The sequence below is a fragment of the Triturus cristatus genome, chromosome 3_1, assembly GCF_964204655.1.
Source record: "Triturus cristatus chromosome 3_1, aTriCri1.1, whole genome shotgun sequence".
NCBI lineage: Eukaryota > Metazoa > Chordata > Amphibia > Caudata > Salamandridae > Triturus > Triturus cristatus.
This window is the reverse complement of record NC_140583.1, coordinates 41,938,589-41,960,844: the sequence shown is the minus strand read 5'-3', so window position 1 is coordinate 41,960,844 and position 22,256 is coordinate 41,938,589. Positions and strand designations below refer to the sequence as shown.

Genomic DNA, 22,256 nt, shown 5'->3' with positions numbered 1-22,256 from the left:
TAGTACAAGAATTCAAGGCTCCTTCGACTTCTTCGTAAAAGGCCGCTGGATTCTTGCGGGGGTCAGGCAATGCATTCTTTAGTGCCATAACATCAGCCCTATGCCAGGGAGTATAAACCCAATTATACACAAAATAACCCTTAGCATCGGGGGAAGACATGTCGGAGCTAGTACCTGTTCCTTTAGGAGGAACATACAAAGGTGCCGCCTCTCGCATTGGTTTAGCATGCACTAGTTCACTCTTATCTGAATGGGAGGTAGATGATTGGTCTCCGCCGATACGTGAATCCGATTGCTCCTCCTCCCCTGTCTTTAGGCGCGCTCTCTCTTTAATTTCAAACGCCGCGTCCCGCAATGCAAACAGCCGTCGGACCGCATCAGGTGCCTGAGAGGGAGGAAAAACACCGTTACGTAATGCTTTAGCATCTGATACTACAGCATCAGGCTCGAAAACATCAGAATATTAGGGGGCGGAGAGCGATCTAATAAATAAAAATCATCTTCAAGATTAGTAAGGACAGGATAAAGCGGCTGGCGGACAGCATATTGAACCGAGACTTGCAACCTACGTTCTTCCTCTTGTCTCTCCGCCAATTCTCTTTCTTCCCGACGCTTCGCTTCGCTTCCTGTGCTCTCACATGATCATTTTTCCGTTGCTCTTTATCAAACAGCGCTTTCTTACGTTTCTCTCGCTCACGCACTTCCTTCACCCATAACCGAACACATTCAAACATGTCTTGACGAGCACGCCGTTTACACATACACTGTTCCACATACTCAATCTTACGCATGTCAAACGATCCATACAAAGGCCATGGCAACTCAGGATCCTTTTTGGTGTATTTCCTCCACACTGTGCTGTACATTATGGAAGAAAGACCATGCTTCACATACATATCCCTATTAGGAGTCCCCTCTGGCGGGGCTGGAGCAGATTCCTCGAGGTTTAACCGGTTTCCAAAGCAGCAGCACCACTTACGGAGTGCGCTAAAAGCAGGCATGCTCAAAAATAATGCAAAATATGCAGTATTATCAAAAAAGGCACTTAAACTTTGCGCCGTTCAAATTTACACAGCTCCGGAGAAATATCTCCACATTACCTGCCTATATGTGTTGCAACGCATATATTCTCACAATAATCAATACAAAATATGACCGGTCATCACAAATCAAACTCAAATAGCCAACCCAGGCTTCAAAACTCGGAGCAAGTACCATACAACGGTTCTTACCAATCAAGAGTGTCCAGATTCCAACTGCCAAGTTCCAAAATTCGCCCAAACGGCTGTCGCGGCAAACCGACAGAAGAGGTCTCAGTTGAGGACCGGCGCCACCCAGAAGGTCAGTTCGGAAGGGAAGGAAGAAACCTCGGGATGCCAGGACTTAAAACGCCACTGGCAGTGATCACATCCCCGGCCAAATTCCTCACCTTCGTTACGACCAGTCCTTCGGGCATCCGAGTCGCCGATGAGCCCCACGTGACGGGCGCCAATTGATGAATACAGGCCCCAGCTAGGCCCGCAGAATACAAGGGTTCGCTCTCCTGTAACGAAAACTAGAAGGAAATTGGCACGGAAACTGCAAATACAAAGACAGAGTTTATTAACCCTTAAGGGTGGTCCTACAACCTATACAACACTCTTCAGTATTGCATAGAGTAGCACAAAGAACTTGCGTACACGGTCCCCTTTTATACACAACAGAGGGGCTCATAAGTGGGTGGATACAACATGAAGCGAAAAGCATTACCTTTTATGGACATTTTCAATACAGAATCAATATGTGGGCGGAGTTAACACATTCCTAAGCCCGCGAAAACATGGTCAAGCGAGGACTAACTGATAACAGATGTGGTCAAGTCTGGGCATGCGCCAGACGGACAAAGGAGCTATTTATAGACTGTTACTAGGCAGATTACAAGAGCAACTAACACGAAGATAGGACTCTTCTCGTGCAGAGCATGTGGAGACATGACAATATAAAATGGAGTCCAGACATTGGTCAACATAAGAAGAGAAACTTTTGTCTAAGGAAGGGAGATTCATGTCTTTAGTGAATGCTTAATCATATCGCTGTTTCAATTTTCAACATTCGGGGACGATGACTTTTTAGGCTTGTCCATGCCAGTTTGCTTAGCACTGGGCTTGGGAACCTCTGATTTCTTGGTAGGCGCCGAGGTGGGCTTCGGCGTGGAAGTGTCGGTGCCGAGGGCCTTATGGGGTTTGGTCGGTACCGAAGATGGCGTCGGTACGGAAGCGCTGGGTTTCGGCCCCGAGGACTTCGGTGCGGAGCTCGGTGTCAAGGTAGAGGCCAGTTTCTTTTTCGGTGCCGAAGTGTGTTTCTCGGCACCGCTGGCAGGCTGGCTCGAGGCTTATTTGGCTTCTTCACTGGGCCCGAAGGTGGGGTGTGTGAAGCAGTGTCTCTGGTCTTGCCTAGGCCCGGAGGCAAAGGCGTGACCGAAACCTTTTTGGGTGTCGGCGCGGGTGTGGGGGGGGTATATTACTCACGACCCTCTGCGCCGGAGTGATGTCCTCCACATCTGAGTCGTCGGCTTCGGAAGCACTGACGAGGTCCTCTTCGGTGCGCTGCTGTCCCGGATCTTCGATGTCGTCTCCGAATATGTCGACTGGAACGGAGGTCGAGGATTGTGCCATGTTTCGTCTGGCTCTTCGGTCCCGAATAGTCTTTTTCGATCTGAAAGACTTACAGGCCGGACAGTCTTGAGCCTCGTGTTCAGGGGAGAGGCAGAGGTTGCACACCTCATGAAGATCGGTGTGGGGGAATTTGGACCCACATCGAGGGCACTTCTTGAATGGAGTTCTTTCCATCAGCCGGGACCGGAGCTTGGGTAGGCCCGAAGGCCGCCGTCGACGACTGGAACCGAAGATTTGTCGATGAGAAGGTGCGTTAATTGAAGAGATCGCGATCGAAACAATACCGCGATGTGAGGTGAGGATTACGCTCCGATCGTCGAACTGGAAATGTTCGGAACCGGAGCGCGAAGATTACATCCGAGCCCGATGGCGGAAAAAAACAATCTGAGGATGGAGCCGAAGCCCATGCGCAATACGATCCAAAGGAGGAGTCACTGACCTTGTGACTTCCAAAGACTTTCCAAGAGGAAAAACAAACTGCAAACATCCGGGCCCAACACCAGATGGCGATCTATGCAAAAGTGTGTAATCTACAGCTCATATGCCTCGAACACAGGTGTTATCACAAGTATGATATGAGCCCAACTATGGGAGTATTAATCCAATATTAAAAAGCCCTCAGAGAAATACAAGGGTGTCAAAAATTATTCAGATGGGGACTGTTTCTTGGCGTGTTGGTGGATGCTAGGTGTTTGAAAAATGATAATTTAAGACTTGTGTTGAGCCCAAGGAGGGAAGTGGGCTCCTACTTATCAGGACACTGAACCTGGGGATGTTCAAAAGTGACTGTGCGTTCCTAAAGGTATGGGAGTGGTAGGTCACTGGTCAGTGCCTACAGAGAACATGGGGATTAACATAAGAGCTAAGTCAGAACGTGGTTGTTACTGATTATTTGGGTGTAAGGGGCAAGCGTTCAGGTCTAACTGTAGGACAGTAGTCAAGCCAGTGGATTTGCATGTAGGTAGGTGAGCGGTGAGGGCCCGCTCAGAAGGGTGGTGTAGATGTGACCCTAACCCTAGCATGGTTCAGTCTTAGGATACCTGTTGGGGGCATCCAGTAACAATGTCTGTGCACAAGCTAGGAGTATAAGTGCAGGCCTGTATAGCGATACTGTAAGCCGGTGGCTAAAGTTCAGTCCATGGTATTTCCTCATTCAGGCCTCGTTCGTGAGTACGGAGGCGGTGCACCCACCGTTGTTCGCGGGGAAGAAGTGATGAGCTGTTCCAACCTGGGTCTGCTTTTAGAATAGTCCATTGTATGGCCTCACAGGGCTGTCCCTTGTCAAGGAAGTGATTGGTCCTCTTTGTGGCTGTAGTTCTGCGTCTAATGGTACTCTTGTGCTCGCTGATCCTCACCTTCACGGGTCAGGCTGTCATCCCCACGTATCTAAGTAGTCACGGACAGGTAATAATGTATACACAATTAGTGGTGTTACAATTAGTGCGTTTTCGCTGCTCCCACAAAAAGTCATCCGGTTGTAGTGATTTAGTGTGTTTTGTTGACGAGCAAGCCCCACAAGTACCACAAGCGTGGTGTCTTGTTACTGCAGGTAGGTTCCATAGTGTGGTTTTTGGTGGTTTCTTTTCTAGCTCAGGTGTGTGTTTACCAGCTGATCATGGAGGTTCATAGTGCGTTTGAACACAAAACGAGGGGGATCCAGATCCAGGGAGTCAGTTGCGGTTAATGATCTTTGTTATTTCGTTAGATAGCGGGGTAAACGTGGTGACGCACTTGATCACATCACTGGTTTCTGGTTCCCTGGTCTCCAATAGTCCTGCCGGTTATTGTTTCTAGCACATTTTTTTGCCTTCAAGATCACATTCCTGGGGTAGTGCCTTTCCTGTAATTGTTTTGCCAGCAGGTTGGCTTGAGAATCGAACTCTTGTATCCTGCTACAATTACGTTGAATCCTTAAGAACTGGCTGTACGGTAAGTTCTCCCTTAGGGCTTTTGGATGGTAGCTCTTAAACAGTAGCGGTCCGTGGAGGGAGTTCGGTGGGGCAGAGAGGCGGGGGAGGGGCAGAGTGGGGAAATGTAAACACCGGAATATGGAGGAACGGAGGTAAGTACACATTTAAATAAATAAAACGAATTTCGTTGCGCGCGCTGCATCGCATTTTGCAATGCAGCGCGCGCAAAGGAATTTGTTTTATTTATTTAAATGTGTACTTACCTCCGTTCATCCATATTCCGGTGTTTATATTTCCCCACCCTGCCCCTTCCCGCCCCGCCTCTCTGCCCCACCGAACTCCCTCCACGGACCGCTACTGCTCTTAAAGCTCAGAAGACTGTTACAGTCGGTCATCTTTCTGTAGGTTGTGGTATGTAGGTATCCATCCTTGAGGCTTATCACTAGATCCAAGAAGGGAATAGCCTTCTCACTGGATGTTTTGGTAAAATGTAGGTGGGGATCCTGATTGTTGATCCACTCGTGGAATGTCACGGCGGCCGTCTCTATCCCTCTCCAGAGGATTAGGACATCTTCGAAGTACCTCTTCCAGGTGATGAGGTTTTTTTGGAAGGTATTGGTGTCTGTGAAAATGTTGGTGGCTTAAAAATGGGACATGTAAAGTCCAGCCAGGCTCGGCGTGAAGGTACTCCCCATACTAGTGCCTTGTACTTGGTGGTACGTGGTGGTCTTCTACATGAACAAATTATTGGTCAATGCCATTGTGATTGCATCGATGATGAAGTTGGCCGGTGTATTGGTAGGCAGGTCCGCCTCCCATAGCAGGTTCCCCACTACCTTGATGGTGGCGTCCTGGAGGATGTTCGTGTATAGTGCCTCCACATCGAGTGTGAGAAGTAGGTTGATCTCCTCTGTATTGTCATCATTGATCTCTTGGATCAAGTTCAGGACATCGCGGGTGTCTTTTAGGTATGCAGGTGTTGCCTGAACCAACGGACATAGAAAAAAGTCACAAAATTGACTCAGAGGTTCAGGGAGAGATCCTATGCCCGATACTATTGGGCATCCTGGAGAGGGGATGATGCCCTTGTGGAGCTTTGGTAGAAGATAGAAATAAGGCATCTTAGGATTTCGACTTACTAAGAATGCCACTTCTTTGGGTGAGATCCATCCTTCAGTTGTTGCTTCATTCACCATGATCCGGACTTTCCCCAGTAGATGATCCGTAGGGTCAGATTCTAGTTTTCCATAATATTGAGTGTTACGCAATTGCCGCGAGCACTCTCTCTCGTAGGCCTCGAGGTCGAGGATGGCCGTGGCGCCCCCTTTGTCAGCGGGCTTGATGATGATGGTTGCATCCTCTTTCAATGAGTTAATGGCGCCCCGGAGTTTGTTGGACATATTCGAGACCTATTGTAATTTCTTATGTTGGGTTAAAGCCATCACCCATCTTTTGATTTGTTTGTTTCAGTGTCCTTCAAAAATCCTTGCTTGCTAGTGGTCAGTCCTGCCTCTTTGTCCCTCCTTTCTCTCTTACGTTCCTCCCATGCAGCAGCGACTGAGTACTGTCTCATCACACTACAGTTCTTTGTCTGTTCTTTATGGGGACTACTTTAATTCTTTGTTTCTGCTCTGTTTCAGTTTGCCTGTGTGTAGTTCCTGCACCATAGCTAATTACATTTAAATACAGTTTTTCTTCTTCCCACCTCCACTTAATTCCACAGTTGTATTGGAGGTACGTCTTGCGCTACGCCTTCCGCTTCGTTGTTTATATTGTTTATGTTTTTAGCAATTTTTAATGTCGATAGTCATTTGGGCTATTTTTAGTAGGGTGTCCGTTTGGTTTTCAGCTTGGTTCTGAGGAGAATTGGGCTTGTTATCTGCTGCAGTCAGCAACACACGGGAGCATTAATCCAAAAGGAGGACTACAATATTTTATGTAACATAAAAAAATTACGTTAATCTGTGCCCAATGTGTGTTTATACCGGGCACACCGGCCCCTGCAAACCAGTTGGCTGTTTCGGGTAGGCACAATTCAAGCATTCCCCGCGGTTACCTTTCTTCATGGGTTGTGGCAATATTATGTTTTAACTTCAGTTATGTTTTATACTATGACAGTGTTTTTAAACGTTGCAGAGAACTCGATTTTAATAGTAAAAATGATTTCTGAGCAGCACGGCGACTTCATAGTTAGTCATTACACAAAGCCAATCTGACCACAAAAGCCAACAGAAGTACTCCCGATTCGAAATGGCCGCCACGTATGCGGCTTTGATCGGTGACGTCTTTCAGACCAGCTGGGATTTGTGCTTGCGTCTCCTGTTCTACACCAATGGATTTACCTGTTATATGTCCACCTTGGACAGTCGTTTCATTTCCAGCCCCTACTTCCTGAATTATAGCCAGGCAGACAATTCTAACCACTGGTGCTGGGTGGTTTATGGGACTCGCGTTGTTGTACAGAGGCCGAAATAGTTGACTGTACTTCCCGACTGCCCTGCATCCTTTGCGCGCAGCCTGTTCCTTCTGTAGGGCCGCTCTGCCTCGCAGAGCTGTCACAAGCCGGGTGCGCGAGTCGCGTCGGGAGCAGTTTGACGTTCTACAAGGCCATGGTTGATTGTCAGACAAATTTTCCGTGGCTGCGAGATCATGACATGTAATATAATGCTGTGTTGAAAAGGAGTAGTGTTCAGTAATTACTTGCGCTTTTGGCATTTCATTTCACATACGAATGTGATGTGTGAAAGAGTGAACTATTGTTTTTCCCACGGTGTGGCCTCAATGCGTTGTCAGATCTTGAAATATTAAACCCAATTCTAGTGGACTTGATGTTCTTTGTCAACTGTCTCGGAGAAGGCGATATTGCACTTGGTTTGATCATTTTCTGGTCAATTTCTATCTTGGTGAGTAATGTTAGGATGTCACTGGGAACGAGCAGCAGAGGATCCACTGGCTTCCCTCTGGTCCTAGAGCGCACCCATTCGCTGCCTAGTTGGAAGGAGGCACAGCTGACAGCTAAAGAAGTTATCACAACCTGTCAACTGGGATTGGCTGTTCTCCTGCCAGCCTCGCTGGCAAACAGCTCCCGCAGTCCAAGGGACAATTTGAGGCCTGCAGTCAACATTAGCTCAATTAAATTGCCTCTGAAAAAGTGTTTACTATTGACTTAAAAATTGGTTATTATGCTGCTATGAGTCCGTTAAAGCAAATCGGCATTCATGATTGTCTTTGGCCTGTTTGTATGTGTTTTAATTAGCAGGCAGTAGCGGGTTCGGTGTCAAGCGTGTCTTTAATGACGTGGGAGCAGTGAATGTTTCATATGGTATGCATCGTCATTTTACTGACAATCTCAGACAAAGTAAGACAAGCAGTTTGGATTATGTATTTTTTTAAAGCATTATCGCATTGTTTATAGCATTGTTTGGTGATTAGGTCCTCCATTTTGTGTGGCAAAATGGGCATTGGGGAAAAATGGGCATTTTAATACTTAACTTCTCTACAACACAGCTTAAAAACATTGGCAAAGCCAATAGATCTGGCTAAACACTTCTAAGGTCCCAAAGGTGAGACCTTTTGGCTATGCCAATGCTTGTTTTACTTTCTATCTCCCTGGAGTAAGATAGTGACTGTTTGCACTACTTACCTTGGAACAGTGTCCCCCCTTTTGTTGTATACATGCTTAGCTAGGAGCACAGGCACTGGACCATTAACTAGCTCCTGCCCCCCCTCTTTTTTGAAATTATATAGACATATGCACATATACATGCTACACATACAGATCTAGGCTCTGTACATTTAGGCAAATTACTTAGGGCACGCATTATAGGAGTATGCAAATTTTACTGTTTTATCTGTACTGTATATGTTCATCTTCTTAGCACTATGGTAGATATGTATCTACTGTTTACCATATTAGCACTTGCGATTTCTTTTGTAAGCTTCTGTCTCCTAATTGTCGCAGCACAAGCCTGTCGTTAGACCAATAAATACTTATCGAAACCGTCCTAACGGCCAACCAGTGTGTTTTCTGAGAATAAGTTAGCACAAGTTACTGAGCGAAAAGTAATGCACTGTTTTCCACGATCCCTGAGGAATCAGGGTTGTCATGTAAAGTGGTTGCCAGAAACTACCTAAACCACTGTAAGATACAGGGGGGTGGTAGTGGCGCTGTAGAGCTAGCTGGTCTAGCAGCTGACATATCCTGTGGGGGTGTCCGGAGGCAGTCTGGACACCAAGTCCTCAGTTTAGGTCATCCAAAACGCGCAGTTACTGGGGATTCCTAGAAACTACACAACACCCGGTACCCACTGTATGCTCAGTAGCTAAGCAGAATGCATTGAATCAACATATGCAGTCTTCATACTGTGTATTCAGTGTGCCATTTAACCATAGTTCCATTTGCATGATGTGTGTTCGGTGTTAGCATGGGAAATAAACCAGATTGATACTCGGGATGCATGTTCTGATTATGTGTCCTGTATGAAAACTGAGCAAGCTTGGTGGGTGTGTAGAGAGACCATACTCTGAGCTTTAAGAGGATTTTGCACATTATGATATTGTGCCATTAATTAGACGCCAGTAATATCACCAGAATTCCCTTTCCAGCCTAACATTTCACACAATAAGTTACTTATCCATTTATTTACATGGGAGTATTTATGTAGTGCTAATTCCTCTAACAGAAAGAGCTTCAGTATTTCCTCAATCAAGATGTTTTATAAAAGTCTTGGATGGCCAATGAATGGCTTCCAGAGGGAAGAGCCTTTGAGAACTGTCTAGAACCTGCTTGTATTTGCAGAGTAAACGATGGTAAGCGAATATGTGACGTTACAACGCATGCCATTACATCGCATGCAGTTGCAACGCCAACCTTTACCCTGACTTTCTGTCGGGGGAGCGTTTGAATTTGGAACAGATTCATTTTCTATTCCAACTCCAGTACGTGCAACAGTAGGAAAGGTGTTGAAGTTAAATCCAACACCTTCTACCCACTGCTGCACACCTTTTTCGTTGCAACAGCATGCAATGTAATGGCATGCGTTGTAACGGTTGCGTGGTAAAGGCTGTTTCCCATGGTAAGCAGGCTTGGTGCTGCTGACTTTAGCCGTCTGTGCTTCCGGTGGGATGTATTCTTCATGTGCTAAAGACAATCTACAGTTTTATATCTGAAAATCTTCAGGTTACAGCTAATACATTTCCTCGTTCTATAGCGCAGTGTGGCAGCACGATGACGAAATCCAATGGAAGCATATTATCTCCAAATTACCCTGCAGCCTATCCTCCATCAACCAACTGCTCCTGGGTCATCGTGGTCCCATCCGAGTTCAAGGTAAGGGGGGCATGCATGCAGGATGAGAGGGGGAATGGTGACTGAACAGTGGCCATGTCATCTGAGGGAGTCCTTGAAGTCAGTCTGTAATTTCACATAGAGCAGCCCCCATTGTATGAATATTGTGCCACACATCACTTTGTTAGCAAACACAAGATGATGGATGGAGTGCTGAAACTTTTCAACCACTCAACTCCAGTCACAGATCTGGGTTTAATCCATCGTTCTTCTGCTCACTATGCCACCCCAGTTTGGACTCAGCCATATGCAAATTAGTCTTGCCCGTGCTCCTCATGGGAACAGTCTAGCTCAAACTGCCAGGCCAGGTCATTCCTGGACTGAAAACAAGTATCCTGGGACAGTTCAGGGTTTCTCTCCTCATCAGCCAGGCTAGCTTGAATCCAGGGGCACAGTGAGCAAGGGACCCACGTCTGGTAATACCCTTGGCCACTTAGGGCGAACCTAGCAAACACAACAAGATGATGGGTGGAGTGTTGAAATTTTTTAATCACACAACCATTGGCAGTATAACACAGTCGGGGCATGTGCTTCACATGCAAGAGCATGGGGTTGCACAAGCCACACCCACAATGGCGACATTTTGGCCACTGTCAATGGTTGCAAAGTGTACCCCAGTGCACATGTGACTGTCCAGTGGTGGGTACACACATGCAACCTGTAAAGCCTGCTCCTCCAGGCTTACAGAGGACATAAAGAATGAAATATGAACTGTGACTCCCTCCTCTTGCAGGCCTGGACGAATGTTCCATGTATCCAAACTTTCCTGCTCATAAGATACACCCAGCCTAGCTAACCAGTTTGGATAATTTAGTTAACTCTGGCTGATTCACTCAGCTATAAAAGGTCACAACTTCTGCTACTTCTTCACAGCTTTGGGGGCGCTTGCAAGAAGGGCGGACAAGGTTGGTGGCTCTTGCTTTCTATTCAAATCTTGATCTTCTAAATTATGTTATTTTCAACAAATATGTTGAGGTACCTAAATTATTTTGCATACCTCATTTATCACATTTTGTAAGCGTGTCAGTTTGGTACCACTTTTGGCTTTAACAGAAGTTTGAGAATCAAGGGGTCATTTGGGGACATCAGTGCCTGCTTCTAAATGTGAACAACACAGGGGCCGTAAGTGCAAGATCTGATCATGGGATAATTTCAACAGCACTTTAGGGAGGGGTTGAAGTTTGTGTATGGTGCTGTTAGCAGTTAAGGAATGAAACATGCTTGAAGATTTATGCCCCATCTGCTGCATATGTTACATGTGTCAGTAGCAAATGAAGCTTTCCAAAACCAGCGCCCCCCACCCCCAAGGCAAATCGTTATAACGACTTGCGTGCTGAACAAATGCGTACTTAAGATGCTTTCGCTCTAATGACGGCTTTCAGAAGGACATGCTTGATAAACGCAGGCGGAATGCAGTCATACAACCGGAAGATGGAACAGCTAACAAACTGTTCATAATCACCATCCTCAGACAACTACATTTGATTTGCTTAATGTCACCAACTAACATCCTATGCTCAAGGTAAAAAAAAGGTGATCATTAGTTTTCTCCACCATTGCTAACTTATCCTGAGCAACATGCTATCAGTCACTGTATTTCACATACTACACTCATGTTTTAGTGAAAACGTACAAAAAAGCATAACATAAAAGATACAATAGATACATGGCCCTTCCCTAATGTGAACTTGTCACTGTCTCACATTAGGATTTATTTTAGTACATGTTGGTTGTCCCCTTCCCCAAATGAAGATTCTGCAGTCTGGGTGGAGCTACCCACCTAATGCTAATAAACAGGAAATTACATTTAGGAAGAAGTCAGACATTTTGTTTTCAATGTGAGCCTATCTTTTCCTCAAAGAAGCACTGTCCTCCATCCTGCTGCTCCTTTGTCAAATCGTGTCCCTATGTGGCTGACGGAAGAAAAAGTCCCCCTTTTTCTGAAACTCAGAACTGTATTAACCATCATTAATTAGCGCTCCGTAGCCAAGTGCCCTCAGATTTATTGGGGACCTGATACAGAGCTGAGCAATGCAGCTCAGGGTCAAGTCTTAAGGAACATCACCACATACTGTAGTGAAGTGTGTCCACAACTGGTGGGAGAAGCTGTGCCATAGGGGCTGGGAGGACCTTCATCAATGGGCCAACCCTCTTGACACCACTGTAATGGAGGGTCCTGAAAGCTGCCTGGCTGATCCTCCATGCTCAGCGGGATGTGTTCGAGCAGCAGAGAAACAGTAAGTACATGTACACATGTACTTGGCACATAGGTGTATGTGAATTTTGAGATTGCTGTCCTGTTGTGCTCACTGTGAGTTTTAACATAACCTTTCTTATTTTCTTTAACATGTTGTGGTTGTCTGAAAGTTTAGCTAGTTCACATTTAATGATATGCATATTTAGTATTTGTTTTCTTTCTCTTGACTACTAATCAGTTTACCTTAATTAATAACCAACATACATCTCCAATATTTTTCTTTATATGTTCACACAATTACCGAATGATGAGCTGAACTTTGGTGGGTCGCATCTATATAACAGTTCAACCTCCTTTATGATGCCTTGTAGGTTGGTGGAAAAATGTTTTTCTTGAAGATAAACATTGTGTGAAAGCTGTTGTGAACCTAAATCTCCAATAGGTGAAAAATTATTTTTCACAATACTAAACGCTTACCCTAACTTTTCCATACTTTGAACGGCTGATAACTCATCTATGTTATGAATCAGTAATTTTAAGAACTTCTTATTCACAAAATGTTCCATTGAAAACACAGGATTATGAGTAGTTTAGTAATGTGTCCACACTGTAAGGTACAATTATTGAGATATACAGTATTTACCCAATAATTTAATAAACACAACCTTTTTAATTGCGTTTCAGTGCACCAGGCTGGCCAATCAGTAGCAAAGCAGGACAAGGGGCAAGAGCAGAGGTGCTCAGCTCAGAGACAGGGACGCCAACTTGGTAGAAGCAGTGAGGAGAAGGAGAAACCTAACATCAGCAAGGGTAGTGCACCTGCTAGGAGAATTACATTATCTGCCACCAAGAGACTACGGTTGGTGGCTTATCGGTCTGCTGGAGGGCAGGGGCAGTGGATGTGTGCACCACCAGACAGAGGAAGGAAGATGTAGGTTTTCCTCCTGGTCTTGACCAACAAAAAGTGGCATTTTTAGAGAAGGCCACGCACCATTTAAGCCTGTACCCAGTCCCTTCTTAACTATGGAGCACCCATTCCATCAGGGCTTTGAGCAGCACCACCTGAATTAACCTTTACTCAAATTGCATGCCCGGAAGAGCAAGAGTTGAGGGACACTTCTTTCCCTGACATCCCACTCCTCTTTTGTGATTCCTAATCCCTTCCAACTGAGTCAGTATCAGTGGCTGCATTCAAGGAGATGATGCCAGTTGCAAAGGCTCAGGGAGCACTCTCTTGCGTGGTCCGGTACTTAATGGGAGAGCTCCAGATGCTTCAAGAAGAAGTCTTTTGACAGCTACAAAATTTAACATGCTACCACCTCCTTGACTGCTTGATTATGTATTGTCTGCTGCCCCAACCTGCCCCACCTCCAAGTTCGCCCTTCCTCACTGTTTCACCTGCTCCTCCTCTTTTTCTTTCTTCTTGCTGGGTGTCAAGTCTTAAATTGGCAAATTCATGTATGCATCGGAGGTGTACCTGAATATAATTGTCAAAACAGAGAATGAGAATGGCCAGTGACTTTTGCCCCAAAGCCAGGAACCTGAGTTGGAACCGTTATTTCACTTAGGGGTTCTGACTCCATTTTATAATTTGACAGTGGACTCTTGTATTTGGACTATGTGCCCACATCCCACCCCTGTATAAATTGGTTCCATTGATGCTTCTTGACTTTTTTTTATAATTTTCCCAAATCCACCAAGTGTGCATCTCCCATCTACCTAAAGAGTTCATTTGTTTTCTTTTTGACCCCTTCACAACTACAGCTTATTGTGAATCCAATATTAATTTGTTTGGTATAGAAATAATATTATTTTACCAATCTAAATATTTTGAACTCAAATAAAAATCCCTTTCTTGAATTTATTAATTACACTGTATGATGCATTCTATATCCTTCCAAGAACATGTTTACTTGTGTTGAACATGCTTTTTATGTCTCAGTTTGGTTTTTAAAATGTCTACACTTTGAAGAAAACATACATATCACTATCCTATGTGAGAAACGAAACAGAAAATATTCAACAAAGGTTAAAGGTTCACAGGTTTCAGAATAGCTCAGCACATACCCAAATGTAAGAATTAGTTACAAGCAATTTCATACAATATTTGAATTGACAGAAAGCAAGTACAAACTAATCTTCCAAATAAATGACTTGAGCCTTCCACTTCTTGTAAAAAAAAATATGCATTCTTCTTTTATTCTGGTAATTCTTCATTAGACTTCATTAAAAAAACAATACATGTTCATAGCCGACGCGGTGCATTTCGTCCCAACGGGACTTCTTCAAGGCTATAAAAATATATACATATAGAACAATTATAATTATTAAATACATAGACATGTAAATATTATTACATAAATAGAAAATGTACAAAGTAATTTACAGGCACATTTACAAGCACAAATTATGCTACATTGGGAGATTTTTGTATATATACAAGAGGAGAAAAAAAAGGCACATGGAGCTCTATATACTAATAATTCATGCCACAACATATATATGACATAATGCAATAGTTAAAAAGAGATTACCTCACATCAAGAGATTATTGTACAACGAATCAGTGCTAATAGCAAAAAAATGCATATCATTGGTTCAACATCAGCTGTAGCAAAATGATCTCTAACTCCAGGAAATCTTTATGTTGATATGAATTTGAGGAACATGCAAGCTCTTAATCAGAACATAACTTGAAAACGTTTACACATATTTTTATGACCATGGATTTCAAATACACACCATGGGAGAAAAAAGGTAAAAAATAAACAAAAAAGGCAACGCTACTCTTATCATACACATTTCTACTGTGTCTGAGATAACATTAATCATTTATTATCCATTTTCTTCCTTACATATCAATGCTGTTTTTTACTATCCATTTTCATCCTCATATATCAATGCAGTTTTTTTTACTATTGAGCAACTGTTAGACCTGGCACCATTGGCGTGGGTCACCCTTCCATTTTTGTCTGTGCCTCAATGTGTTTTTGTGTTGGTGTTAGCTGCTCAGGGCGCTGTGCCACTGCCATCCAGTGCCACAGTGCAAGTGCTCCCTATGGTAAAATGTATTATGTGAATTGACTTCCACGTTTGGTTTATTTGGTTTACTATCAGTCCCTAGTAGAGTGCACCAGGGGTGCCAAGGGCTTGTATATCCAAATGCTGCTAGTGGGCTTGCAGCACTGGTTGTGCCACCCACCGAAGCAGCGGGGTAAAATGTGTCTAGGGTCTGCCACTGCAGAACCTGCGCGCGGTCTGGTACCGTCGCGCTGACTGAGCAAGTGTCCCCACTTACCAGTCCCTAAACCTTCCCTTAACTACATGTTAGTCACCCCTCTGGTAGGCCTAAGCGCAGGGTGCATTGCAGGTATAAGGTAGGACATGCCCTGATGTGTGTGGCATGTCTTAATAGTGAATTACAGCCATTTTCGTTTTTCACTATTGAAGGCTACCTGCTCTCCATAGGCCAGAATGGGCTGCTGGGATCGCTACACGCTGTGACCCCAGTGGACTCAGAGAGCATGGTAGAAAGTCATGTTTAGTATGCCTGAACTCAGGATAATAAAATACGTCTTTTAGTAAAGGTTATTTTAATATCCTGGGTTTGCAAATGCTACTTTTAGAAAGTTAGCCTTTGCGTGCCTAACCATCTCAGTCCGCCTCTGCTGTGTGTGTGTGTTCTGCCTAGCAACAGTACAGGAGCAGGGCTGGGGGATTCCAGGAGACAGTTTGGCTGCCAGGTGGTGGGTAGGGAGATTACCCCAGGATGGGTGGGAGGAGTGCACCCTGACTCTTGAATAGACCTGTGCTCTGCCACCACAAAGCCGGCGCCGCCCCCTGTGGAGCGGCTGATGTCTCTGCCCTGCTGCTGAAAGGAACAAGCCAAGTCACCACAACAGAGTGCTCCAAAACTGGACTGAGCCAGGCCCAGGCCCCCTGGCGCTAAAGAACAAAAGAATCCCTGTATAAAAGTAGGAGCCTGGCTCCTAAGAAATCAGATCCAGATTGAACCACGAAGGAACTCTGCCTGACTAGAAGGACCTGGAAGAAGCTGAAGGAGGAGTAACTTTCCCTGACCTGAGGGACTGGCCTGCAGTAGGTGCCTTGCTAAGAAAGGAGAGGAAAAAGACTGAAAGAGACTTTTGCACTTTGTTCTTCAACTATCTCCAAGGGCTTGGAAGAAGAGCTTGCCCCCTGAACTGAACCCCAGGACCAGTGGGTTCACCGTGTCTCCGCTCGTCTGAGAATTCGAGCCGTGTGCTTTCTCCCGCCGGAGTGCCCTGCGCACCTTCGCATCCCTCCTAGGGCCGTGACACCCAGAAGCCCGGCCGCCTCCACTCGCCGAGAGCCCCGCTCTACCTGAGTCGCTCTGGACCCACGAGTCTGGCCGTCCCGCTTCCCTGTCACCTGCCTGCTACTGGAGCGCGCTTGGTGCCCTTTCGCCCTCCCGCCGGATTTCTAGTGGGGAAGTGAAATCCAGCCTCAGACGGCCGCCCGTACGTCGTAACGTATCCGGCCGCCCCGCTTCACCTCCCAGCCTGAGTCTGACCGTGCCGCCCTCCGCAGGGACCTCCCGCACAGTCCGTGTCGGAGGCCCTGGGCCGCACCTGTCTACCGAGAGCCGCCCGCTGAATTCTTGATCCGGAAGACCCACGAGGTGCAGAACCTGCATCTCTCCTGAAGACTCGCCCAAGCACATCGCACGTTCCCAGGTACAGTGAACTCTCTATCGGACTCGGGGTCCGCAACGTTCTGATTTCCCCGTATCACTGTACCCTGGGTGCCCTGCGCATCATCGTGACTGGACCGACTCAACCGAGCCCTGTGAAGCGCTCGTGATCGAATAAGTTACCAAAGACAAGAACAGTGCCTAATTATCATCTTGTGGCTTCCATTTCGCAACCGTTATTGATGGTCTTGTACATGCCTGCGTAACAAAGAATCTTTTATATAAAGCATCCGTATTTTTGATACAACTTACGCCTGGTGTCCGTTTGTGGGGGATCATTGTGGTTTACTGTGTGTGATCATAAATGCTTAACTGACTAGCGCCCTGAAGTTTAGCCCTGACTGCTCGCGCCACACTACCTATAGGGTGAGCAGGGGTTGTTCTGAAGGGGTAATTCCCTCGCCCTGAATAGAAGAAGGGACCGCTGCTTGTCACAAGTACCTACCTGTGCCAACCAGAGGTTCCCCATTCTAACATTGGTGGCAGCGGTGGGATTTCGAATTTGCATTTATGATTTACATACAGTGAATTATTGATCACCACATAGAGCAGACCTATAACGCAGCCACAGATTGAGTGACAGTTGTTGCTAAAGAAAAATCTCCACCTTAAGAAACCATGCCTAGCTCAGTCAACGGAGGCGGAGCGCCCTCTGTATTCTCTGGAGTAGATGACATCGATTGGGAGCCCGAGGCACTGAGGAAGTGCACAAATGATGTCCTGAAGGGATATCTCTCCAAGTACAGAATCAAGCAAAGTGGACTAAGCAACAAGGATCAGTACGTGACAGCACTGAGAGCCTGGCACGAATCAAAGTTCCCAGAGAATGCCCGGGAGGTGATACCCCCCGAAGGTGTGTTTGAGCCTAGCAGAGGCCTGTCGCCAGAGGAGTTGGCCGACAGGAGTGCCGCCCGAGCACACGAGGTGGAGATGGCAAAACTGCAGATGGAGAGAGAAAGGCAGAAACTGGCCATGGAGCATGAGGTAAAAATGAGGGAGTTGGATCTCAAGGCCAGGAGTTTAGACAACTCACCCTCTGGTGGCAGCAATTCAACAGAGTCAAGGGTGCACATTCCTAAAGATGTAGTCAAAGAATATTATAAGCAGGATGATATTGGGCAGTGGTTTAGGGCCTACGAAGTAGCCATGTCCTCCCACCGGGTCCCTGAGAAGGATTGGGGAGCGGGGTTGTGGGGAAGGTTCCTGAGTGAGGGGCGGGACACACTGCTAGACCTCCCCTCTGATGTCCACACATCCTATCCACACATGAAGGAGGCTCTTATGACAAGGTATGGGTTGACTCCTGAATTGTACAGACAGAGATTTAGGGATTGCACCAAGAAACCTGGTACCACTTATGTAGAATATGTGACCTTTTTTTGCAGAGCGCTGGATGGTTGGGTGAAGGGTAGCAAGGTGGATGATTACCAAGGGCTGTTTGATTTAATCGCATGGGAGCACTTGTCGGATAATTGTTTTCCTGAGCTACGCCAACACCTGATCGATAGCAAGCTGTCCAACCCGAGGAAGCTTGCTGAGGAGGCGGACCGCTGGATCAGCACCAGGGTCCACAAGGGGCCCGTGGGAGGCCCCGCCAAGGGTGTTCAGGGTCCCCAGCAGAAGAGTGGGGGGGACAGGGGTAAACAGAGGGAGTTCTACAAAGGGCCCCAAAGTAATTCCCAAGGGAACCAAGGGAAAGGTTCTCAGCCACCCCCACCCCCGAAGCAGACCGGGGCCCCGACAGGTAACCCTGTTCAAAGAGGGCCCCTCAGATGTTACAAGTGTAACAACCTGGGGCACATTTCCGTGGATCCCAAGTGCCCCCTGTATGGTAAACCAGCACCCTCTGGTGCTCCACCCCCCAAGCAGGTGAATAGTGTAGCCTTGGGGAGGGAGATAGACGTCCAAGGGGCGGGGGATCCCGTACAGATGACCCTAGTCTCATTAGGAGACAGTGAGATGGTCGCTGAGGCCCAGCTGCCCCCCAATACTCAAAAGTATGGGCAGTGGGTGACCATAAATGGCAAGAGGGTGGGGGCTCTTAGAGATACTGGAGCCAGTGTGACTGCTGTCAAGCAGCACCTGGTGTCTCAAGAGCAGGTTGTCCCACACGCATTCTGCCGTGTTGTCAACGCCGACAACACAGAGAGTCAGTGTCCAATGGCTCAGGTTCCCTTTGAGTGGGGGGGGGTCTCTGGTACTCTGCAAGTGGCTGTGAGAGAGGCCATGCCTGTTGATTGTCTCCTAGGTAACGATTTGGAGAGCTCCCCTTGGGAAAAGGTGGAGAAGACAACTCACCTGCGGATGGTGGGCTTGCCTGATTGGGCGTGCGTGACCACCCGGTTGATGGCAGCCGGTAGGGGTGTTGAAGGAACCCTGGAGCCTGAGGGAGAGGCCCAGGAACCGGCCTTAGAGAGAGGGCAAGGGAGGCACGGGAATCCGGCTCCTGAAGTTCCCACGGCCCAGGAGGAAGCAGACCTTGAGGGGGATGCCCTGGAGCCTACCGGGGAACAGATAGCCGAACTGGGGGACCTGCCTGAGCTGACCCATTGGCAGCAAGAAGGAGGCCCCACCAGGGAGGAGTTCTGCAGGGAGCAGAAAGAGTGCCCCTCTCTAGAGGGTATGCGGCAGCAGGCTGCAGCCCAGGCCAATGGTGATCAGTCCGGAACTCACTTGATCTACTGGGAGAACGACCTCCTATACTCCGAGCCTAAGGTTGCTGAACCTGGGTCAGCCCGTGCGCTGGTGGTACCCCAGAAGTTCCGAGCCTTCCTACTGGGGCTGGCTCACGACGTACCGTTAGCAGGACATTTGGGGCAGGACAAGACCTTTGAAAGGCTTGTCACCCACTTTTATTGGCCCCAAATGCGCAGGAGTTCTGACACTCACTGCAGGACATGCCAGACTTGCCAGGCAAGTGGCAAGAGTGGAAGGAAGCTGAGAGCTCCACTCCAACCTTTCCCTGTGGTCAGTACCCCATTCCAGCGGGTGGGGATTGACATTGTGGGGCCACTGGACCCCAAGACAGCCATGGGCAACAGGTTTATCCTGGTCTTGGTGGACCATGCCACCCGGTACCCTGAAGCCATCCCTCTGAGGACAGTGACGGCCCCCGTGGTGGGACGGGCACTGATGGGAATTTTCTCACGAGTAGGATTCCCTCTAGAGGTGGTGTCTGACAGGGGGACCAACTTCATATCGAAATATATGAAGTGCCTTTGGCAAGAGTGTGGTGTAACCTACAAGTTCACCACACCTTACCATCCCCAAGGAAACGGGTTGGTTGAGCGCTTCAACCGAACCCTGAAGGGCATGATTATGGGTCTCGAGGAACCCATGAGGCGTAAGTGGGACGTCCTCTTACCATGCCTTCTCTTTGCGTACCGCGAGGTGCCACAAAAGTCTCTAGGGTTCAGTCCCTTTGAGCTTTTGTATGGCCACCCAGTACGAGGACCTCTTAGTCTGGTCAAGGAAGGCTGGGAGCAATCTCCCAGGAAACCTCCCCAGAATGTATACAGTTACATGCTGGCTTTCCGGAACCAGACTAGGCGTTTCAGGCAACTTGCTGAGGCAAACCTGGAAGCCAGCCAGGAGGAAATGAAGCGGTGGTACGACCAGAATGCCACTCTGGTTGAGCTTCAACCTGGCCAAAAAGTGTGGGTCCTGGCCCCTGTGGAGCCTTGTGCACTCCAGGACAAGTGGACAGGACCCTTTGAGATTGTGGAGCGCAAGAGTTCTGTCACCTACTTGGTGGACTTGCGGTCTCCTAGGAACCCCTTAAGGGTCCTACATGTCAATCGACTGAAGCCCCACTTGGAGAGGTCCGAAGTGGGCATGCTCTTGGCCACCGATGATGGGACGGAAGAGGAGTCCGAGCCTCTTCCTGACCTCTTGGTAGCCTCAGAGCGAGACGGGTCAGTGGATGGGGTAAACCTCTCACCCACCCTGACCTCTGAGCAACAGGGTGACTGCCGCCAGCTGCTGGGACAGTTTCCTGACCTGTTCTCCCTGGTTCCCGGTATCACAAATTGGTGCGTCCATGATGTGGATACGGGAGACAGCTTACCTGTGAAGCACAAAGCCTACCGGGTAACTGACAGGGTCAGGGCCTGCATCAAAGAGGAGGTCTCGAAGATGCTTGCCCTAGGGGTGGTTGAGTCCTCCAGCAGTCCTTGGGCCAGCCCAGTGGTCTTGGTCCCAAAGGCTGCAGCGCCGGGTGCCACGCCCGAACTCCGGTTCTGTGTGGACTACCGAGGACTCAACTCAGTCACGAAGACTGACGCGCACCCCATCCCCAGAGCTGATGAGCTCATCGATCGGTTAGGGGCTGCACGGTACCTCAGCACGTTTGACTTAACGTCTGGGTACTGGCAGATCGCCTTGACTGATGGGGCCAAAGAGAGGTCCGCATTCTCTACGCCAGATGGGCATTACCAGTTCCGGGTGATGCCCTTTGGGATGAAGAATGCCCCTGCCACCTTCCAGAGGTTGGTCAACCAGGTGTTGGCTGGGCTGACCGAGTTCAGCGCCGCCTACCTGGACGACATCGCAGTGTTCAGCGGCACATGGGAAGAACACCTGCAACATCTCTGGGAAGTGTTGATGGCGCTGCGCAAGGCAGGCCTCACGATCAAGGCAAGCAAGTGTCAGATCGGGCAGGGTTCAGTGGTGTACTTGGGACACCAAGTGGGGAGCGGCCAGGTGGCGCCCCTCCAACCCAAAGTTGAAACCATCCTGGCTTGGGAGCCCCCAAAGACCCAGACGGAGGTGAGGGCCTTTTTAGGACTCACCGGGTACTACAGGAGGTTTGTCAAGGGGTATGGCAGCATCGTTGCCCCCTTGACCGAGCTGACTTCGAAGAAGCAGCCCAGAAAAGTGATATGGACTGACACCTGTCAGAAAGCCTTCGACACCCTGAAAACTGCCATGTGCACGGCGCCCGTGCTCTTGGCTCCTGACTTCTCCAAAGAGTTCCTGGTGCAGACGGATGCATCAGAGCATGGTGTAGGGGCTGTTCTCTCACAGATCACTGAGGAGGGCTTTGACCAACCCGTAGCCTTTATTAGCAGGAGGCTACTTCCCCGGGAACAAAGGTGGAGTGCGATAGAACGAGAAGCATTTGCTGTGGTCTGGGCGCTGAAGAAGCTAAGACCCTACTTGTTTGGGTCTCACTTCCGGGTTCAGACCGACCACAGGCCCCTCAGATGGTTGATGCAAATGAGGGGTGAGAACCCAAAACTGTTGAGGTGGTCCATCTCCCTACAGGGTATGGACTTTACGGTGGAGCATCGCCCTGGCACAGATCACGCCAATGCTGACGGTCTGTCCAGGTTTTTCCGCCTTAGTGATGCAGAACTCCCTGGGGTAGGGTAGTTCTCCCCACTTTTCAGCTGGAGGGGACACGTGTTAGACCTGG

At 47.9% G+C, this 22,256-nt stretch overlaps 1 protein-coding gene across 2 annotated transcripts in view; it reads left to right on the top strand.

Annotated features, from left to right (window-relative positions):
• Window positions 1-22,256, top strand: part of LOC146859657 (astacin-like metalloendopeptidase) — a 564,873-nt gene that overhangs the window by 432,245 nt on the left and 110,372 nt on the right. For both annotated transcript variants that reach the window (XR_014979326.1, XM_085646717.1), the window contains exon 11: window positions 9,775-9,893. Coding sequence is in view for 1 of the 2 variants with exons in the window: in XM_085646717.1 (XP_085502843.1) it covers window positions 9,775-9,893 (119 nt within the window). In the remaining variant the exon portion in view is untranslated. The remainder of the gene's footprint in view (window positions 1-9,774; window positions 9,894-22,256) is intronic.